We start from the raw sequence: 23187 nt of genomic DNA on the forward strand, positions 1-23187 counted from the left end.
ATGCTGCAGTTTCCAGCCGTTTCCCCTTGTCCTGTCTCCACTCACCACTGAAAAGAGTCCGGCCTCGCCATTCTGCCCCCCACACCTTAGATATTTATAGACCTGGATCAGGTCCCCTCTCAGTCTCCTTTTCTCAAGGCTGAACAGACCCAGTTCACTCAGCCTTTCTTCATAGGAGAGATGCTCCAGGCCCTTCACCATCTTTGTGGCCCTCCGCTGGACTCTTTCCAAGAGATCCCTGTCTTTTTTGTACTGGGGAGCCCAGAACTGGACACAGTACTCCAGATGAGGTCTTACCAGGGCAGAGTAGAGGGGGAGGATCACCTCCTTTGACCTGCTGGCCACGCTCTTTTTAATGCACCCCAGTAAGCCATTGGCCTTTTTGGCCACAAGGGCACACTGCTGGCTCATGGCCAACCTGTCGTCCACCAGGACACCCAGGTCCCTTTCCGCAGAGCTCCCCTCCAGCAGGTCATCCCCCAACCTGTACTGGTGCATGGCATTATTCCTCCCCAGATGCAAGACTCTACACTTGCTTTTGTTAAACCTCATCCGGTTTTTTTCTGCCCAGCTCTCCAGCCTATCCAGGTCTTGCTGAATGGCAGCACAGCCTTCAGGCGTGTCAGCCAATCCTCCCAACTTCGTATCATCAGCAAACTTGCTGAGGGTGGCCATTATCCCCTCATCAAGGTCATTGATGAAGATGTTGAACAAGACCGGACCCAGCACAGACCCCTGAGGAACACTGCTAGTTACAGGCCTCCAACCGGACTCTGTACCACCAACAACGACCCTCTGCGCTCTGCCAGTCAGCCAGTTCTCAACCCACCTCACTGTCCACTCATCTATCCCACACTTCCTCAGCTTTGTTATAAGGACGTCATGGGGGACAGTATCAAATGCCTTGCTGAAATCAAGGTAGACTACATCCACTGCTCTCCCCCTATCTCTTGTAATTGTTGTGAAACAAGATACATAAGAACCTTACTTTTTACTGCTTCTGGTTCTGGTGAGTTCGAAGAGCAAACAGCTGTTGGTGGCTGGATATTCCTCCTCTCTGCTGATGCGGTGCTGGAAAGGACTGGTGCTATGGTTTGGCTATCTGGCTCTGCTGAGTTGATTGTAAGCTTCACTGAATTTTTGGATGACTTCAGGAGACTGATAAACTGAATGGTATAAAGAAAAGATGGTGAGGAACGTAGTTGGACTTACCATTGTAAAAGAAAAATAAGGCAAACGAACTGCTCTCCAAACTGAAGCCACTATTCTGGAGATTTTATTGTCAATTAACAATCATAAACATTGACATTGAGGGCCTGACCTGGATAACGTTATTCATTACCTTCTATAGAAGTCTGCCAAAATATACAACATGGTAATACTGTTACCTATGAGCAGTTTCTCTGGAAAAAGTATTATATTTATAGCAATCAGTAGAAAGATCAGAAAACTAGTGTTGTCTCTTAATGTGGAACACAGTTATGATCTCACAAAAAATCAATGTCAGGAAATCTAAAGTTTTCTATCAAAGCACTGTAGTGCCATACAAGTTCCTTAACCAGAAACACAGGTGAAAGGAAAAATTGAAAATATTATCTGAACTACAGGAGGAAAAGGATAATACTGAAATGTAACACAAAATGGGATCAAACTCATGCTGTAGTTTCAGGATATGGTGTAAAAACTTCAAAGTTTGCTACTGTCTCACAGGCATCAAATCCTTCTAAGCATTTCAATATAATTATAATTACTTTTTGTTTTAGAAATGAAACCTTACTCAGTCTGTTCCTCCTTTTTTTCAAGCCTTTTCCACTTCCCTGCAAACAATTTCATTATTGCTTAAGTATTTACTGCTTGAAACACAACAGTGCTCTCAGAGAATAAGATGGATACTCTGCTAATTGCTTTTCAACAAATCAGTAGTGATCTTGCACCAAAAGAATCACTTTTCTGGGTAACAAGGCAGATACTAAAAAATGTTCCCTCCTTAATTCATTACAAACCCTTAACTGAGTTTGGTGAGCTGGAAGTTAGTAAAATCTATCTATCAACAATAAATATCGATATTTAGGAATAGAAATAGCTTTTGCCAGAGGGCTGAAATATCAGGCTGGAGACTAGATGTTTGTTACACATACTCCCCATGTATATAAGCTCAGTTCATGACCTGATTTAGCACTGAAGCAACTTACTAGTTTGAAATACAGACATATCAATTTCATTGTTTCTTACACTTTTAAAGTGGTGCAGTTATGAAGAGACAAGATTCAGTTATAGTTCATACCTCTTATCCCAGCACTAGGTGCTTCTTACTCATTAGATGCGAAACAGGAAAAAAAAAATCATATCCGTAGTAAAGTGAAAGACTATTTATTTATGTTGGCTTTAGCTTACTCTGCAGTAATTTTTTTATCCAGACAAAACTTGTGTATCTTTGGTTCTTAGGCTAACTTTGAAAATGCAGTTAGAGTCACCAAAATCTCACAAGTTTGTTTGAGACATCATCTCCTAAACTTAGTGGTGTTATTTCTACAGTATTCCAGACAATTCAGAAGCACCTTTTCTATTGGATAGCCCACAACAATTTCGTCATCCACTGCCAGGATCTGACTCCCAATTTTGATTCTTCCATCCTGGAAATAAAATAGAAAAAGAAATATAAACTGGGTGCTAGTAAAAGTGTATATATATTTTTTCATATGGATTTAAAATATTTTCACACCTTTGCTGCTGCACCATGATCTGTTAAGCTCTTAATAACTACTCCATTGACTGTGTCTTCTTCACTAATGGCAATTCCCAAACCTCCTTCATCCTGGGATGAACAGAAATACGCAAATGGTTAGGTACTGTATTTATCAAAATGTTACAATACATTCACAAAAGACTAGTGCAGATTGCAGAAATAACAAAAGTTTGGGTCTTCCCAATGCATCAATGTTTTACTTCAAACTAAACTATGTCTGAAATAGCAGATTTTCCCAGTCTATTAATAGTATATTGCTTACCAAGATAAATCTGAAGGAATTTTAAATTCAAACCCCTTTCTTCTGAAACTTGAAGTTCAGCTATGATTCAGTTGCTGAATTCATAAATAGGAAGAACAATTACAGAATCACAGAATGGTTGAGATTGGAAGGGACCTCTGGAGGCTCCTGTCCAACCTTTTGCTTAAGTATGACTAACTAGAGCAGACTGCCCAGGAACATATCCAGGTAGCTTTCAGAGATACCCCAGAAAAGAGACTCCACTACCACTCTGAACAACCTAATCTGTTCCAGTGCTCTTTCATCTGCACAGTACAAAAGTGCTTCCTGATGTTCAAATTGAACCACCTGGGTTCCTGTTTGTGCCCACTGTGTCTTGTCCTGGGACTGGGAACCATTGAAAGGGCCTGACTCTTTTTACTCTCCTTATGGGTATTTATACAAATTGGTAAGTTCCCTCCTGGACTCATTTCAGATGAGCAGTGTCAGGTCTCTGAGCTTCTCCTCCACTTCCTTGATCATTTTGGTGGTCCTCTGTTGGATTCTTTCCAGTATATCCATGTTTTTTGTCATATCAAAGAATCCAAAGCTTGACACATTACTCCATGAGCAGCCTGATCAAAACCAGCTAGAGGGGAAGGATAATCTCTCTTGACCTACTTTGCCTAATGCAGACTGGCATACCATTAGCCTTTTTAGCAAAAACATTTGGAAACTACTCAGGCAATGATTTAACTGATACAGCATAATAAAACCTCTCTGTGTTCAACCAAACAGCTAGTTACTGCAAATTTTAAAATTAGATCAAAAATGACATCTTCCAGACACAAAGAGCATTTGGCAAATATACATGATGTTAAAAAACTTCCTCAGGTTTTCATGGAAGGTATAACATCAGGAAAGTTTTTGGCTCACTCAACAGAAAGGAAGAATAAAAGGACTCTAGAAATCCCCAGTCTGACGGCCAGTAAGTAAGGGACAACATTTGTTTGCTTTGAGGGATTCCACTATAAAAAAACAAGCCGGTGAATACAAACATGGCTGGTGTGAATTTAATTCTCAGCACATACCTTAGGAAGTTCCACATACTGAATATTTTTATATGAACTGAAGTCAGGTGAAATACCTGAGTCTGCAGTAGTATCAACCTAATAAAGAAAACACAACTGTGAGCAGCTACTTTCATCATTAACATTTTTAACAAAAAGTGGATCTGATCATGTTATGGATCCATTTAAACTGCTATAACTCTCTTCACAGGAACACTAGATTTACTTCTTAGTTCAGATGAACATAAAGTAAAACAGATCTAGGTACAGTAAATGTAGCACTGGTAAGAAATCTGTTCTATTTTTTCACTGGATTTCTTTACTTAGTGCAATATTTGCTGAGTATACAGGGTACCCATCTACCCAGAACAATGTCAGAATCTCAGTCAAATGAGAAAAAAACAAAAGTTACTTAACCTCTTGATTTTGAAGTTTCTCTGAAGCACCAGGTAAAGCCTCTACTGATTTTGCAGGGCAAACAGCCATCTGATTTATTGCATCTTTATTTCTACAAGAGATTCAGTTATAAAACATAGTAAAATAACACCATCTTAATTGGAGCACATTTAACTCTAGCTCTTTCTTCTGCATTATTTTTGGTATTATCAATGCAAATATCAAAACAGAAATACAACGTATATTTAACAATTCGTACAAACTGGGCTTAAAAGCATACCAATCTTCCCAAAATTAAAAATAAAATAGAAGTACTATTGGTGCAAGAACCTGAGTATATTAAAATGCATTTTTTTTTTAAATAAGAACTTACCTGATGAAGATTATTTTCACTTTAGACGGAGCACATTTGATTATGAATGAAGCATTCTGGTGAGTCCTTCCATAGAGTATTTGCCCATTTATCTACATAGAAGAAAGCAGTAATTATTTTTCAAATAAAAAATCTGAAATACCACATCATGGCTAAAGCAACAATTTTGTTACAATTATGGAGTATATTGCGTCCTGCTCTCGCTTCCTTTTTCAATAAAAAATTTATTGCAATTTAATTTCAATTAAGTTCAGTTTAATCAGCATTGGTGAGGCCACACCTTCAGTACTGTGTTCAATCTTGTGCCCTGACTGCAAGAAAGACATTGAGGCCCTGGCGTGTGTCCAGAGAAAGGCAATGAAGCTGGTGAGGGGTCTGGAGCACAGGCCTTATGAGGAACTGCTGAGGGAGCTGGGAATGTTCAGTCTGGAGAAGAAGAGGCTCAGGGGAGACCTCACCTCTCTCTACAACCACCTCAAGGGAGGTTGTAGTGAGCTGCGGGTCAGCCTGTTCTCTCATGTAACTGGTGATAGGACTGGAGGGAATGGCCTCAAGTTGCACCGGATGAGATTCAGGCTGGATGTTAGGAAATACTGCTTTTCTGAAAGAAAAGTCAGGCAGTGGAATGGGCTGCCCAGGGAGGTGGTGGAGTCGCTGACCCTGGAGGTGTTCGAAGAACCTTTAGGTGCTGTGTTGAGGGACATGGTTTAGTGAGAACTATTGGTGATGGGTGGATGGTTGGACTGGATGATCCCGTGGGCCTTTTCCAACCTTGGTGATTCTAAGATTCTAATTTTGATCTAACACTGTCACAATGCTAAAAGTGTCATTCTCTGGATTACACTGTGTTGTCTTAGCACATTATCTAGTTTCACTTTGTGACTGACGGAGCAATACAGTGAGGCCATGAGAAATTCTAACCAAAGTAAATAAATACATAAAGCCAACAACAAGATTACTACTATTTATTGAATCTCAACTCTGAGCAATGTACCTTCTACAAAGAAATTTGAATGTTGGTGCATTTATAATCTATACAGATTTGACCTCATAACTGCCATCTTCATTTGGCAGAAAAGACTCACTGACAGCTCACGAAGTCCTTGAGATTCACGAGATTTAAGTGTGAACTTGCAGAATAAGGCCATAATTTGCTAACGTTTTATTAACTGTGTTGGTCTCTGACTTTATAGGAGAGCTGACTCAGACAGAGGTATTTCAATGTGTTTTAAGGATACCATGCATTTGCAATACTAAGGTTTTAAAACTTTAAAAACTTTAACGGATTCAAGAGAACCGTCTAGCACACAACACTGGACTTATTGCAAATGACAAGCATGAGAGTAGATCCACAGTATCACAAATCCTCTGCATTCTCTCCCGGTCTTCCCCTACCAGCCTATATGCAGTGTCATCCTCACACTTGGTGCTGGGAAGGAATGGCGGAACTGAACCATTTCCTCACTGTAGTGTTAGACGCTGCAACATAGCAGTTTCGATGTTACAAAAAAATGGTTCTGTGAGGGTAATGTTAACTATCACTGCTAACCTGAGGAGAGCCACAGCAGAAAATATATCCACAAGCAACATCAGTTGAATTGCAGTAACATAAACAGCACATTCATAAACATACTGAGAATATTACCTGCATATTAAGCCATTTGTTCTCTTCAAAAAGCCACTAGAATTGAGCCCAAATATGGCAAGAGAGTCCATGATACAAACAAATCCGTTTCTGTTACCCCTGATACCCCTTGATTTCTCTTTTATGTTACATAAGCTTTTTGGTATTCTCACACTTCTAGTGTGAGACAGGGAAATAATGAGAAACTCCAGAGCACTCCACAGATGGATTGCTTAAGGGCCTTTTGTTTTCTACAATTCACAATCTATGATGCAGAAATTGCTGTGTCCTCTATTCCAAGGTTGATTAAAGAACACCAGCAATGATCTAATATTTAGTGCATTTTAAGTCAATATGTTTTATTTTCTATAAAAATTGCAAGAACTCACCTCTAGCAACTCATCTGCAATCTGTAACCTGCCGTCTTTGCCAGCTGCACCATTCGGATCAATTCCCACTATAAAGACACTCATCCTGGATCGGTCTTTGTTACCAGCAAGACTAAGTCCCAGACCTGTCCTTCCTTTTTCTAGCTCAATCACGTGCAGTTCGCCTGGTAGACTTCCATAGCGCTGTGAAATCTTTTCTAAATGTAAAGGTATGGGAAACAAAGTTGAATTTGCATTACAGGCTCATAAACTAGTTGGAGAGTTAAGATTATTGTCCAATGGACAGTATCTGACAGTAAAATGTAAACTGGATGACAAAGTCACAACTGTACTCCACATTTTCATTCCAGCTAAGTCTTTGGTGATCTCTAGTTCTTTGTTTTCTTTCTAACTTAGGAAAACATTAAAACTTAAAGAAAAAAAGACAAAGCATATAAAAGCAATAATCTTTACCCCAGTAATACTTTCAGCTAACAGGAATCATAGCATTACATATCACAGCCATCAGTTACCTACAGTAACTGAAATTCCACAAGTAGTCCTGAGTACGAAATTGTGACTCTGGACCATGGAGAAACACGATTGATATGTAATTTAGAAGAATCATTTTTGTGTTTCACTATGTGCCTCTGACAACCACAAGTGAAAGCTGACAGCAACACTTAAGACTCAAAAAAACTCATGAGAATGAAGTAGTTCAGACTGGATACCCCGTATCTTTTCTGACAATACTATTTCAGCAATAAATATTTGAAAAATTATCACGAAAGATAAGCTTACTCCAGCTGTAACCAAACTCGTCATCCTTCTCTACATCTTCTACAACTTGGCTGGATGATGACTGTGCAACATCACAGCTTATTCCTGAAAACGCAGAAGGAGGAGGCAGAGGCAGGTTACAAGATGAAGTCTTTTCTGGCTCTGAATCGGATTGACTGAAAGCCTGTGGAGAATAAGAAAAATGTAATGGCTAAGCAAATGCAGACTTATGTGTACAGCAAGACAGCATACAAAAACATCAAAAAGGCAATGACTATGGCTTTGAAGTTTAAATACCAAGTAGCTGGAACTCTAAATGTGTAATACAGCACAGAAAAGCTGCAAGAGATCAAAGATGGAAACAAGCACTAGGCAAGGTAAGAGATAACCTCACTCCAAAATGAATTCAGAAGCAAAAAGAACAGACAATTAAAGCCCAATTCAGTAAAGTTTTATGTGCCACTTTATAGGTCAGAAAAAAGTAGCCTGTGCAGCTTGACCTTGAGTGTCTCCAGAGATGAGGCCTCCACTGCATCCCTGAGGAATCTGTTTCAGTGCTTCACTACCCTTACTGTAAAAAACTTATTCCTTATATCCAATCTAAATCTCTCATCTTTTAGTGGGAAACCATTTATTTCTCCTTGTGCTGTCACCACAGACCCTGCTAAAGAGTTTGTCCCCTTCTTTCTTGTAGCCTCTTAGATACTCAAAGACCACTATCAGGTCTCCCTGGAGCATTCTCTTTTCCAGGCTGAACAGCCCCAGCTCTTTCAGCCTATCCTCATAGGGGCAGTGAAGTTATACAATTATTCTGAAGTTATCCATGCCCATCAGCTGTTGGCAAGTGTATTTTCAAGAAAGTGTTCAGTACTAGCTTCATAGCTCTATTCTTGTAATTTCAGTTTTCACTGTCCTCCAATACAAAGCTGAAAATAACATCACAGATAATGTCTACAGAAGCCAGAAGCACTGAAATACTTTATCAGAGCTCAAAGAAACAGAATAACAACATAAACCTCAGACAACTTTAATACACTTTCAAATTAAGGTGTTGAAAAGACTGGAAAGTTAACAACTTTGTGACACTGAGATTTAAGAAAGATTTAAGAATGTTACAAAGGCACCCATGCCAACAGTTTAGCTTTAAATTTCATTAAAAATGCCATGCCTGTGCTTGAAAGCCAAGGCATTCTAAGGCAATGCATTACAGAAATATTTACAATTTTTGCAAATTATACTCTAAAACATAAGCCTCAACTGATGCAGCAAAATTAAAACAAAGAAATTTTTTATCCATCAGAATGACAGAATTAACAACATAGAGAAAAATTGGTGACAGTCTTCTACCTCAGCACAGCTGAAAACCAGAGATGAAAAAGAGAGGAGTTTCAGATGCATTGCAAATTTTTCTTTGTGAAGAGATGAAGGAAAAGGCTAAGAAGGATGTTACTATGCAATTCAGACACAGGGGACCACCTTCTGCCTTCTAAACTCAGCCTGTTACACATGTGTCTCTAACAGCTGGAGCTGGCCCCTCAGCACACATAAGACTTTTGCTCTCTGAATCAGGCCATATACACACGAAAAACTAAAATGCTTTAACTCATGAAATACTTGTTATGTGCCATAGCACAGTATTTCATATTACGTTATTCAAAATGCAAAGCATCACACGGTACACAAACCCATCTGGCTATCAGGGTCACTGATCACAGCCAAGCAAATATTAAAAATGGCAGTTGGAGCAGTACCACTTTCAACAGAGGAGGCACAGGTGGAGGAATAAGCAGGATTCTGGAAGGTATCACAGGACATGTACAAATGCACAGCACACACAGTATCACCTGCTCACTAGAAACAAGACAAACCTTGAATGGTGTGGGAGCAAAAGGGTTAGTTGGGGAACAACGGAAGGTAACCCTAATTGGATTCGATACCTCCTATAGCAACAGAAAACAGCAACCCATATGTTACAGTACCTTTGGCAACATGTAGTGTTACTAACGAACAACTCAATTTCATTACTAACTGCTGCAAATGTATTAAATCAACAAAACAAACTATTCCAGGAGTTGTTAAGGGCCTTGCTTTTGCGAGCTTTCTTACTGAACACAAACCTGTAAGCAGCTGACAGAGATGACAAAAAAGCATTCTTATCTCAGTGCATAAACTACAAAAACAGTTTTTTCTCTACATACATACACGTTTTTCAGAAATGTTTTTGAAAATACAGAAAACACAAGCCATCATTTATTATTCCACTCCCACTGGAACAAATAGAGATTTCAAAAACGTACATGCAATTATATATCACATATCATAGAAATTCATTTTACATTTGAGAGAGCCAACAGACTGCAACGTGGAAAAATAAGAGGATAGTGTCACTCCCAGTCACTTACTGTTTTAAATCAGAAATGCATGCACAAATGAATTAAACCTTTATTTATTACTGTGTTAGGTTAATTCTGTCTCCAACATGAATAACATGCTGTAAGCACTAATCTGAAAAAAAAAAAAAAAAAAAAAAAAAAATCCAACTTTTTTCAGATTTTCAAAGATGTAGTTATCTTGTCCATGGTACACTAAAAGAATTTTCAACAAGAAAAGTGAAAGTATTTTCAGCACCATTAAACAAAGCAGCCAATATTTCTTGGGCTTTTATCGGGGGAAAAAAAAGAGACAGCAAAGATGCCATAGCAAAATACATAGCAGCAAAACACTATACACTGATGACAGATTTTCACTCTGGTAGAGTTTTTAAACAAACATCACAGGAACTGATTTTCTAATTGAGAACTTGCTCCTTTGATAGCTTTGATTAATTCAAATTTGGTAATGACAGTTAATGGACCTGGCTTTTCTTATCCAAAAACTTTTCTCCACTTGTATATGCATGCATGTATGTGTCTGGGCCATTTTAATTCACTACACAGAATTTCCATCTTCATCAGCACAGTATTTTATACAAATACAGTACAGAAGAATTTAAATTCAGAGACATACTAATGGCAAAAAAAGCACACGTATCATGTTTGGTGAGTCAAAAGCAGATAGTTAATCATCATCCAACCTTGTTAGCGATGAACTGAGAAGAATCAGCAAATGGGTTAGTGCTGCTGAAGATAGTTGGCCTACAGAAAAGATAGTTCTGCGGGAAAGGCAGGGAAGAGTTCTAAAAGAAAAACATAACAGAAACTGAACAAAAACATTTTTAAGTGAACCCTCTGTGACTCATTAAACAAAATGTATTTATTTTGTAGTTTGTGCTAACCAAGCAAGATCTTACTAATATACTGCTGTACAGACACATAAAGGTAGATAAACCGCATTTGCTCTGTATTTTCAACTTGTATGCTCAAGATGATCAGCTATGATTAGCAGAGATCAGAGGAAAATACTGATCCTCCAGTGTGTTCTAGCCCACAAAATCCATGAAGTGTAGTATTCAGTAGCATAAACAATGTAACATTTACTTGCTGTGACATTTGTACAATTTTGCCTAGGTATCTCAGTATATGGGATAAACTTCAACCTCAGTTACTTAATCATAGAGTTGCGAATTCCTAGATGAGAATAAATGCAATTTGTATTAATAACACAGTATAAATCTAGGACAAGTTTTATTTTGCAAACCACGCAAATTCTCGCTATTTGATTTATGTATCAAGGTAATGTATTCACAGCGCCCTTTGCAAAATATAAGGCTTAGTACTATTAGACATCTCTGACTTTACACCTCACTTTGCATCTGTGCGGATGTATGTGTGATTTACTGACTTGTACTGTAACAAGTTGGTCTTCTTGTTAAACAATACAAGGTAAGGTAGTTACTTATTTAACAAACTAAATCATTTCCTATGTCAATAAAATCAAAGGATGTAACTTCATCACTTATACTCCCTATGCAGTTCTAGTATTGTATTCTACTTTAAGATCAGAAAGAGAAAACAGTCCAATGTGTACTTAAAAGTAATTTCTATAATAGGTGCATCCATCTGTTTGTGGTCTAAATAACTGGTTGCTATAAGCTTCATGTTGCTGGAAAAAAGAAATGTACTAAAGGGAATGTGAAAGGCTTGCAGCAACAACTAACAGTTTAACATCATGGTAATTTAATCCAGATATAAGTTGCAGTTACAAAATTTTCTTAAAGTACATAGATCTGTTCACCATTCTTCTAAGCATTTATCCTCAAATATTACTTTGCAAAGCAAAATGTAATGTAATTTGATAAGACAGCACATCTTGGTTCTACAGTGTCTTCAGCACAGAGAAGGTACAGATCTGTATGAACAAGCTCTCTTCATTGACAAGCCCCTCACAGTAAAAAAGCAGTTGCCCTACAGTAAATTATTTTCTGTTTATACGTGTAACTCACACTTAAATGTCATATTTTGTAAAGAGAAGTTTGGGAAGAATAATTTATCAGTGCAATGGTTCTATTACAGTTTCAACATTACATCAGCCACTGCAAAGAATTATCAACTGTATCTTTTTTAATTTTATGCAGCTAAAATAAATATCATGAAGGCTTTGTTTTCAAACACCAGTCTTAGTGAAACAGGAAACAGATTAGCCACAATAATTCAAAATTATGCCTTTTATATCTTTTTCATGATGACAGAGCACCTAAAATATAACTGCTAGTTCTAATTCTAATCTGTGTTCTAATACTGTGTTGTATTAACTGTATTGACTGCTCACAAGGATAAAATTTGGAGCACTTGAGTTTGTCTACACAGTTACATTTTAAATAATGCACATAAAGCATGTCTTCTTCCACAGTCTACAGCAAGTAAAACACATACTAAAATACCAAATACTTTTCCTTTTCTTTTCTTTTTTTTTCAAAATAAGACAAAAAATAACAGGATAAATGATTTATTTTTTTTTTAATTAGTGTTCTGTTTATTAATATACCCAGGATGCTGAGATATCAGATGTGAATACTGTAAAGCATAATGCTGTAACCTAACAGAATGGCTGGGACCATAATCAAGGTGGCAGATTAACTCTTACTGAGAAGTACACACTGCAGGATAAATATGAAACAGATTTCATAGATAACTGCTTGCAAGCAAAATTACTGAATCAGCTTCTCACAATCCACTTGCACTATTTGAGACACTCTACAGTCTGCTTCAGACCTCTTTAACTTCTACAGCAGCCTAAATGAAATAAGAAAAAACAAAAAGGGACAAATATGACTCACTACCAACATCACTTGAAAAGACTGCCTTATAGCACTGTATTAAATATAGTTGCTGTGTGCAGGCAGTTAGCTATCTGGGTAACTGCGCATGAATGAAGGCAGAAAATTTCTTTTAAGATCTTATTATGAAGTACAGATGCACGTTTCAGCGATGAAGACAGTAAGTATAATGCTTTTAACAAAAGATCACAATGCAAAGCCTGTGTACAGCAGAGAGTGTTTGCAATGTTTCTGCTCACAGAGAAACAAAGGTTTGTTAATAAACATTCAAGAAAACAACCAACAAAGAAAAAAATAAATAACTGCAATAAAAAACAGAGCATTCTCTAAACACGAAAAGTGGTGATAAAGTAATGGCATAGCTCCCAACCCAAACAATGGCCTAAACATTCAGTGATGGCCATTTCATTCACATCACAGCAAATGCAAAAGCCTTACTTTAATATCTTGAGTATCAGTAGTCAACATTCAACAGATCTTTTTCATGCAACTTTACCTTAGATGACTGACGATAAAATGGGTTAGTAGTTTTCTGCTCACAGAGAGCAGAAGCTGATGAAAGCCTATAAAGAGACTCTGGCTGGGGAACAAGAGTTGTGAGACAACTAGTAAATAAACATGCAACTTACACAGACTCTCTACAAAGAGGAATTTTAGTTTCTAGTGATGAAATCAACTATATTAAAGTTTATTAGCTTTTGTCTGCAATGTCCATGCAGCTTAGTGACAGAAACCTTCCGTGTACTTCTATGTCCTTTTATTAATGTCCAATGAATATTTTAACAGATGTTGTATTTCTGCATGCGCTCCTCTGACATGCTGTCAATCTCTAAGAGTTGATTTTAGTTAAGATTCCTACTCTGCCCCCCAACAAATTATCATTCTTGAGGCTTTTCAAAATAGTTTGAGGGCGGCGTGCTGGAGGGCAATTCCAAATCCAAATCGATTTCATTCTAAATGGAAATAATATTTAAATCAAATCTCTGTTCCTGAAATAGCTAAGATGGAACTTTCAGGATTAAATATCCCACTCCCAAACACCACCACCTTGAACATTCAATTCATCTATTACTACATATCATATCTCTTTTCATATTTTTTATGCTTACCCTCGGTCTGCTTATAATGCTCTGTACCATAAAGACTACAGGATTGCCTGCCTTCCGTATGGCTTCCACAGCTTGTTCATGGCTGGCATCTCTGAGGTCAATTCCATCCACCTGTAATTGGAAGGCCTCATCTTAGCATTACAAGAAGTTACAAGAGTCATGAAACAGCTCTGGGTTCCGATCAGAGAACTTTTAAGTAAAACTTAAGCCCAAATCTCTGCTATTAATGGAAAGCTTTCTAACAACTTTACCTCATGTCCCTTACACATGGGCTTGAGGTTTCCAAGATCAGTGAAATGACATCAAATATATGTTCTCCATGGTTTAAAACAAAAGGGAGGAGAAGGGAAGAATTTCAGCAATCATGGTTCAGGCTTGTTACGCTTTCCCTCAGGCAAGGTAATAAAAGACATACAGTACTATGAACAGAGTGGCAGTATTTGTTAAATACCACTTTCAATAAATTCTATCTGACAACAACCTATTTTCCCAGTACCTAATAAGATTTACAAACTGAAAGTTTTAAGCGCTGGAAACTTTCATTATGAGGCATTATGTCAGAATATCATAATAGCATATTTTTTTCTTTTCAGCCTTTTTTTTTTATTTTATTTTTTTAAATGATCATTAACACCACCACTAATGTAAAGATGTGTTCAGCTGTAAGACATTTCACTAGAAGCTAAATTTTTAGGTCAGAGCTAAAGAGCTATTTCTCTTTAAAATGTTTGTTTGGTCTTTCTTTTCTTGTTTTCAGATGTATCGTTGTGTATAACAGTTTTGCCATCCAGCTAAGAATATGTTATGGTACAGTAAGCATCAGTAAAGCATTCTCATGATGACCATTAGCTAGAAGCTAATGCATATAGGTCTTTTGTTAGTGGCAATTTTTGCACAAAAAATGTTACACAATGAGAATTACCCCTGCCTCTAACTAACACCATCTTAAAAACATAGAGAAAGAAAAAAGAAAGAGAAAATATTCTAAACCCATGAGTAATTAGAAGCATCACTACAGATCTGCAATTTTCCATGTCTGAAATAGTACATGCACTGGTAGAAAGGAAAGCCTAAAAAATGCCTCAACTCAAAAAAATGAAACCATCCGTTCACAAACAGTTACATGAATACACTACGTGCTAATTTTGCTCACCCACATCACATTCTACAAGTACCACTCTCAGAGACAATTACTGCATTCATAAAATTCCAGATAGTCAGTTACAAGGAATAATGATTAATTTTGTGGCCACCAAGTAAAATACCACTTCCTAACTTGTTTCATACTAAAAAAAAAATCTTCCATCTTGTCCTGTGTTCCTGTATTATTTCAATGCTTTTTGTTTGGATCTAGTAGCAGCCACATATCACTAGTCTTAATATGAGTGGGTAAGAAATGCAGTCCAGTCCAGGTGAAATGTTAATGTCTCTATCCCCCTCGTTCTTTATGATAGATGGTCAACTGACATCCATCATGGTGAAAAGGAGTGTAGCTCCCAAAGGCATGACACTGGACACATGTTAATGTCTAATTTACTGATAACTACTGCAGAAAAGACTCTTCAAAATTATTGAGCAGGAATGCAGAAATCGCTGCATAAGCAGGGACTATGTAAGCAGGAGAAAATGAATCCAGATGAACTCTTCTCTGCAACACCGCATAAACACAATACTCTCAACTTCCCTGCAATATCTCTGTATCAAATTCATCTTCCTGCATGTCATCAGGAAGAAAACAGTGTCTTCCCTAACTCCTGAAAAGCACAAGAAGGATGAGGCCTGTGTAAGACTTTAGAGGGAGATAAATTATAGCATTTATTTTAATGATATTTTGTTCTTTGGACATCTGTTGCTATCCAGTATGCAAACGTAAAACTTTCTGGCTTACCAAACTTCTTCCTACATGTTCTATGAAATATCGGTGGAACTACCAGCTTTGTACCCCTACTCACACAGCCAGCCGTTCATGCTTCAGGTTGTAAATACAACTTCAAACTGTCGGCACATAAATATCAGTAGATGGCGCTGCTGTGTTTGTAAAGCTCAAGCAGCGCCAGCTGGATGAACTGCAGTGGTCAGACCAGGAGCAAACACCTATTTCAGCGACTCTCGAGACGCTGGGGGTACTGCAACTGAAAGGCACTTGGTTGGTACCTCGACAATCCGATCTCCAGTTTTCAGTGTCCCATTTTTGCCAGCTGGGCTGTCTTCCAGGATATGTTTGATAAAGATCCCTCTCATCACTTCCCCACTGCTCAGGCGGCTCCCCATCCCTCGTCCTCCAACAATGCTGATCCCCAATGACTTGCCAGGCTCTCTCCAAAGTTCAACCCTGTTGTGATAAAAAAAGGAGCAAAATAAATGAAGCCTAAAATATGACAGTGCCAACCACTGAAGAACCCCAGATTGGCATGATCATTTAAAAACATTCAGGAATAACTTCCACTTTTTTTTTTTCTTTCAGTGATAACTATCTATTTTATCTATTTGGTTGCTCAGAAAGTTGTAACTGCTATTACTTCCATTTACTTTGGCTTCTAATTAAAACTTCTCTTCAACTCCTCATATTGGCTTGCAAACAGTAAGCCTATAAAGATAAATTTAACAAATAACCATCAGATTGCAGAGATTTAGCCCAATGGCAGTATGAAAATCAGCAGTGAATTACATCTGTGATGCACAATACACACTAACTGCAGTACTTCTATTTTCTTCTTTCTTTTAAACTGTATCAGAGGTTTCAAAATTTTTGGATTACAGATTAGATTATCTATTGTGCAAGATCTATACTTACTTTCTGGGCTGGTTCCAGTTACTGAAAGATGCATTTTGAAGTTCACTTTCTTCTCCTTCCCCCTCTTCACGCTCTGGAAGCTCTGGGACTCCCCTGATTTAACAGGAACATGAAATTCATTTTGAAAAATCCAAAAAATTACTGTATTCCTATGCAAAAATTCAGGTACTGGACACTGTCAGCACTGTACTTCTACCAGAAATCTACTTTTACTAGAATTCCAATCAGTACCTAAAATTTCCTTATGAGAAACCTGTTAGAAAACATATAGTACACAGGGATTCCCAAAGCATTTATCTCTATTATGAAGTTCTACCAACCAGCCAACAACTGCAGAACCTGTATGTTGAAACTAGAACTAAATCAAAGCTAAATTACTTACTGTTAATACTCAACAATTAATCATGAATTATTATTATTACTTTTTACAAAATAATAAGACCAGAATTCAAAAGCTGTTATTGCTTTTAGATATTTAAAAAAAATAATAACTAGACACTGAATATTTTGTCTTGTAACAAATGAATTTTTAAAAGCAACAAAAACAACAGCAAAATTAGTTCTCTGCAGTATATACTTTGGATAGAATATCAATGTCAAATTCTCAGGTCAGAAGCACTGAGTACCTGTGGCAATACCTAAGTCAAATTGCACTGCATTTAAAAGAAATTTAGGACTGGACAGCACACAGTCTCTTTACAGGAGGAAACAAATACCGGTAAAACATTCTATTTAATAGTCAGAAAAATTTGCTAGCCAAAGCCAAAACTCTGTTGTGAGCAACTTTTTATTTAAATGGTGGCTAGTCTGAAAGAACATCACTATCTTTCAGCTCTAAATATAAAATAAAATATAAATTATGAAATAAAATTTAGCATCTGGAATTAAGCAAAGTGTATACAAAGAGTTAGATCTGAGATTTCTACAGGAGAAAACAAAAGGTCTTTTGAACTCACGAAGCAGACTGTGAGGAAGAAAATACTGTCAGATCTTCCTCTGACTCTTGCTCCAAATAGGCTCTGTACTTCGATAAGTTTTCTGCTACCACATATGTAATACTGCAATAAAACAGACATGATTAAAGTAGTATGAGGACTTCCAGTCAAATCTTTTCTGGGTGTGAAGAATGGATATGAGGAAATTACTAAAGATGACTCAATGTATGCATTGATTTCAAAATCACCAAAACTGCTATGTTGAAAATAAAGAATTACTAGTTTTTGTGCCTTGTGAAAAATAAGCATATGTGATCAAATTAGACAGCTGAACTCTCTTGATTCTATCGAGAGTTACTACATTTAAGTAAATGGTGTTTTAAGAGCAATAGGTATGTAACAGAGATAATTCTGTTTCAGTCGAAACAGATGCCTCGTGCAAAGATAAATAATAAAAGATTTGTGAAGAATGAAGTATCATTGCCATTATTTGAATATGCTGTTTGAATATGCTTCTGGAAGCTAGTTTGCAGAAGGTTTTTTGCTTTCAAAAGAGGTTCTCTAGGTGTTTTAGGTTTCCATACTTTTAGTTAAAAATACTGCATGGGTTTGGACATATAAATGTGCTATAATACATCAGGTAACCTGCAGGGTGTAATCCTCTGCCTAACTCCTTCCTCCACATCACCATGCACATCCAGTCAGCTTGACAGTCAGTCGTGTTCTATCAGCCAAATGACATGCAGACTTCTGAAGCCCTGCTATAACTCAGCCAGGTTTGAATGCCAGAAAGAGAAACAGGACACTATGATCTAAACAGGCCTATTCAAACAAAGGACATAGCCCTGCTATAACCAGGTTTTGTCATGTCCCACTAAGCTGCTGTCCCATAAGCAGCTTAGCTATCAGATCAAAGTATGACAAGACCTAAGTCTGATGGAAAAAGAATACATTCACAAAAGGATGTCCTACCGTCCACAATATGGACGCTTAAAAGGAACAACTCTCTAGTTCTTCTGAATGAAATTTCTAAATTGTCTGTACTATCACTTGCTCCTTTTCTCCTTCTATTAATTGATTAATTTATCTGCCTTGGCTTTTTTTTTTTCCAAGTGATATGCACTTGACAGAAAGTGTGTTTTCATTCTGAAATGCTGAGGAGCGTACATTCAGTGGAAAACAAGCATTCAGTGGAAGATTACTGATTATCTGAGCTCCCTGAGCAGAAAGAAAGAAGCAAGACATAGAACAGTTATTCCGTGAAGTCTAGCAGTGAAATGGAGAGGAAAGGGGGAAAAGAATAGGAATTACTATTTCAGAAGTTCTTTGATTTCTGCAAATAATCACAACTACTTCTCAGCCATCTCCAACTCTAGATGTGATAAGTTACAGCAACATACAAATACTATAGTCACAAAACTCCCACAGGGCAAATGCTGCTGTGGAAGCTCTATCTTAGTAAGCCCGTAAGAATCCTCTGCCACTATAAAAGCCAAAACATATGGAAGATGTGTTTCAGTGAAAGAAAATGCGTCACTAATCCAGTTACATTCATCAATTTCAACCCAATCAAATTCAACGAATTTTACTCTACAAAAATAAGTAGGAAATAATGTACTTTGCCTTGAAAGGCAGCTGCATTAAAGAAACTAGAATTGCAAGCAGTGTTTGTACTATTTAGAACATCTGTGCAATCTTTTTGACACTAAAACGCAGTAAGAAGCTGTTGTTCACTGTACAAACAGGAGAATGGAGAGTTCCTAAAAAGGAAATATAAATGTCCAGATTAAGTGCAATGCAGACAGCAGGGAGTGATCATCAATTACACACAGTCTGAAATTTTACATCTCTTGTCCACAGGGAGCACAAAGCAAAACTGTGCAAGTTCCTAAAGTCAAAAGGTAGTAAAGGTTGTTACTTTCTATTTTGATGCAACATCAGCATTACAGGTCAGCAAACCAGATGTGCTACAACTTCCAGGATACCTTGTAGATTTTAATTACTTGAATAACTAACTAACTTATCCTGGGTCATTCTGAAGGTGCAGCTTAAAGGATGCTCTCAAACATCCTTACATGCTACTTACAAACATCTCGTAAAAAAATCTCTTAGGTAGGTAAGCTTCTATTTCTTCATAGCTTCACAAGTGCTATGAAACAGGTATGAAGATATAGAAGATGGGAAATGATTAAATGCATTACTATCTGCAAGACAAGTTGAGGTTCAACAATTTCAAGAAAAAGTATATGTGGGGATTAATAATTTCCTTGCTTTCATAGCTGTACAGCTTTTAGGAGAACACGTTCTGGCTTCCCTTCTTGAGATACCACCCCCAACACCAAGATATGCACTAGCAATGACAGCAGTGACAATGGAAACACCAAATGGTGTACAAATGAAAACGTGTAAACACAACAATGCATGCAGAACAGAGGACCATTTATCACATGCTTGACTGAACAACCTCACAAAACCTTGAAACACCAACAAACCAAATAACAATGTACGAACAATAGTCACAACAAATTATTGGCATTAAGAATTAAGGTCTAATTTGAATCTTTTTACACATGGAGAAAGAAGTGCCACAGAAAATATGACACGGAGATTAATCCAGATATCTGTACACTGTATCTAGCAGTGGACCCTGTACAAACACACAAGTACACAAACCACACACGTGGCTGCATTAGCAGTCATCTTTTAGAATACAGGTGTTTTCATTCTAGTCTTAGGAAGTATGCTCCAATCTTCAAGCTACAGGATAAAAATACGTATAAAAATTGAAGGACACACATACACTTTCATATATATATATATATATACACCCACACATGCAGGCACAAGTGCACATGCACACACAAAGAGAGACAGAATATGCACTGATATATCCCTGACATTACTATGGATGTAATAAAAGCATGGAATGATTTTAGAGACAAGGTGCAACACAGAATCATGATGAGTTTCTGAATCACCAATACTCACACATAAAAGAGGGCCTGATCATCAGAAGGTGCTGGAGAAGATCTAGAATGCGAAGCATATGATGCAGCATTGTTTTACAACGGTGTTAACAAATGTCAATGTCTCATGCTGAATGTGAGATGTATACTTAAGTAGTTAAAAGTATGAGCTGCTTATTTTTTCTTTCTTTTTTGTCTCTCCCATTTTCTTTTGTATTATTAGACCTCCACATCATTTATACCTGCTTCAGAAATCATTTCATCTTTATTGGAGTCTATAGCAGTGATTACTAACAAACATGGAAAGTGGAATTGTAATTATCTTCTATTCCTTGACCAGGAATTCATCCCCATGCTTTAGGTTAAGACAGGCAAACTCTGATTCAGATTCGTAATCATTTGAATCATCTGACAGATGTTACAAGCAGCTGCTGCTGGAAAAAAAACCATTATTATTCCAGAAATATAAGAGCTCCTAGCAAGGTGGAGTGAGAAGTGAAAAGGAATGTATCATGGTAAGGCCACACATCTGTTTTTTCACAAATAAAAGGAAAAAGAATATCTTAATATGGAACTCAGATTGCTTATTCCCGAACATTCTTGAATGAAACAAAACATAGCACATAAGAATGGTTTCATGTATTATCACAGAAAGCTCAGAACTGTTTGAGTTGGAAAGGACCCATAAAGATTATCCAGTCCAAGCTCCTGGTAATGAACAGGGATATGCACAGCTAGATCAGGTTGCTCAGAGCCTGGTCAAGCCTGACCGTGAATGCCTCCAGGGATGGTGCACCCACCACATCTCTGGGCAACCTGCACCAGTGTTTCACTACCCTTATTGTAAAAAACTCATTCCTTATATCCAGTTTGAACCTCCTATCTTCTAGTGTGAAGCCATTTCCTCTTGTCCTATCACAACAGACCCTGCTGAAGATTCTGTCCCATACTTTCTTATAGCCCTTCCTTAGCTATGGAAAGGCCGCTATCTCTCCCCTCTCCCTGGAGCCTTCTCCAGACAAAACAACCCCAGCTCTCTCAGCCTGTCCTCACAGGGGAGGTGTTTCATCCCTTGCATCATTTGTGTGGCCCTCCTCTGGATGTGCTCTAATCCATGTCTCTCCTGTATTGAGGACTCCATATCCAGATGCAGTATTCCACCACGAAAGGTTTCACCACCACAGGGTAGAAGGAGAAATACTTTTTGTCTTTGAAAGATAGCTTTGAAATGAAAACATTCCTGCACAAATCACTTTTAGGGGCCACTCTGGTACTCAAAAATAGTTCTGCCTAATAATTTAGGTATTCACTTTGCAGTCCTGTGTAGAAAAAACAATCATACAAGCACAACTGAGGGGCTGTACATCTTTTTTTTCCAAGGCTGATAAAAAAGATTCAGCGCTTGCTTAATTGAAAGGCTGGCACAGATCACAAAACCTGCATGACGGTGTACCACATCAGCCCTGAAATAATGAAAAGCCCTGAAAATCCCTGAAAAAAAAGCCCTGAAAAGCCCTGAAGTTTGTTTAGCTTTGAACTTCTCTAAGAAAACAGGAAGAATTACCATGATACAGTGCTCTCCTATGTCTAAATTCCTGTTTCAGGGCATTTTCACCCATTTGTATCATAATGTTTTTCCAAGATCTTCTCCCTTAAGAGTAAATTACTGAAAAGCTTAATTATGCTTACAGAGTAGATTTGTATCATAATTATGTAGCCCTGTCCTTCCTCCTGCAAGAGCTCTTTGGAAGCTGTGAAAGCACTTGGTCTTTTACTTGCTTGAAGTGCAAACATTGGCTTCACTTTAAACTCTTGTCATAGGAAGAACACAAACATAAAATGAAAGCCAAAAATGTCAAGTCAGAACATGAATGGCTCAGGAGTTCCTACAGAAGGAGGTGAAGCACTTTTCTCTGTGACATCTGAATGTTCACATCTAGTATGAGACTTGATATTACAAATGTATCTGGAAAATGACTAAGACTATAAAGGAAAAATTAAAATCACACAGCAAAAATGGAGCAATTTTAAAAGGATAAACACAAAACATGAACATATCTTTGTTTCCTCACATAACTATGGCATTAACAAAAGACTCCACAGAAAAAATCATGCTGTAGAACTTGGATATTCAAGCAGACATACAGACACACACATGCTAACTGATTTTGGTCATGGAAGTTGGAATTATAATGGTTGAAATCTTATAAAAATAAGCAATATCATGTTCTATCAATGCTGATTCCCTCATCTTCGCAACAGCACTGTCAGTAAAGGTAATGAATTATATAAGCAGGACTTAGTATTTAAGCAAGCTAGTATAAAACCCTAGTACTACATGCAGACAATTGAACGTACCACTCCATGCTTTATGTACTTGCTCTCGGAATGACACCACTATTTAAAGCCAGCACATACTTCCCAAGAAGAAAGAAAAGCCCTATCTTTTAGTGTGCAGCCCTTTCTGAATGGGTAGAAACTAGTTACCTGCCACCAGACTGGGATTGTACCGACCACTTTCAGAGCTGCCTCCTTAAATAATTAGAGACTTCTATTAACAAAAGCTCAAAGAATTTTATTAGCAGATCTGA

At 37.5% G+C, this 23187-nt stretch overlaps 1 protein-coding gene across 11 annotated transcripts in view; it reads right to left on the reverse strand.

Moving 5' to 3' along the window:
• The window catches only part of MPDZ (multiple PDZ domain crumbs cell polarity complex component), a 107202-nt gene that overhangs the window by 20488 nt on the left and 63527 nt on the right, over positions 1–23187 (reverse strand). For 7 of the 11 annotated variants that reach the window (XM_048930977.1, XM_048930976.1, XM_048930975.1 and 4 more), the window contains 14 exons: positions 20619–20660; positions 17652–17753; positions 16696–16788; positions 16056–16233; positions 13902–14012; positions 13289–13372; positions 7599–7761; positions 6819–7015; positions 4806–4897; positions 4454–4544; positions 4058–4135; positions 2723–2815; positions 2559–2633; positions 989–1166 (listed from right to left, as the gene is read on the reverse strand). In XM_048930977.1, coding sequence (XP_048786934.1) covers positions 989–1166; positions 2559–2633; positions 2723–2815; positions 4058–4135; positions 4454–4544; positions 4806–4897; positions 6819–7015; positions 7599–7761; positions 13289–13372; positions 13902–14012; positions 16056–16233; positions 16696–16788; positions 17652–17753; positions 20619–20660 — 1577 coding nt within the window. Of the gene's footprint in view, positions 1–988; positions 1167–2558; positions 2634–2722; positions 2816–4057; positions 4136–4453; positions 4545–4805; positions 4898–6818; positions 7016–7598; positions 7762–10650; positions 10753–13288; positions 13373–13901; positions 14013–16055; positions 16234–16695; positions 16789–17651; positions 17754–20618; positions 20661–23187 lie in introns of all 11 variants that reach the window. The other 4 variants (XM_048930981.1, XM_048930973.1, XM_048930974.1 and 1 more) reach the window with 4 other exon arrangements.

This window comes from Lagopus muta, chromosome Z, assembly GCF_023343835.1.
Source record: "Lagopus muta isolate bLagMut1 chromosome Z, bLagMut1 primary, whole genome shotgun sequence".
Taxonomy (NCBI): Eukaryota; Metazoa; Chordata; class Aves; order Galliformes; family Phasianidae; genus Lagopus; species Lagopus muta.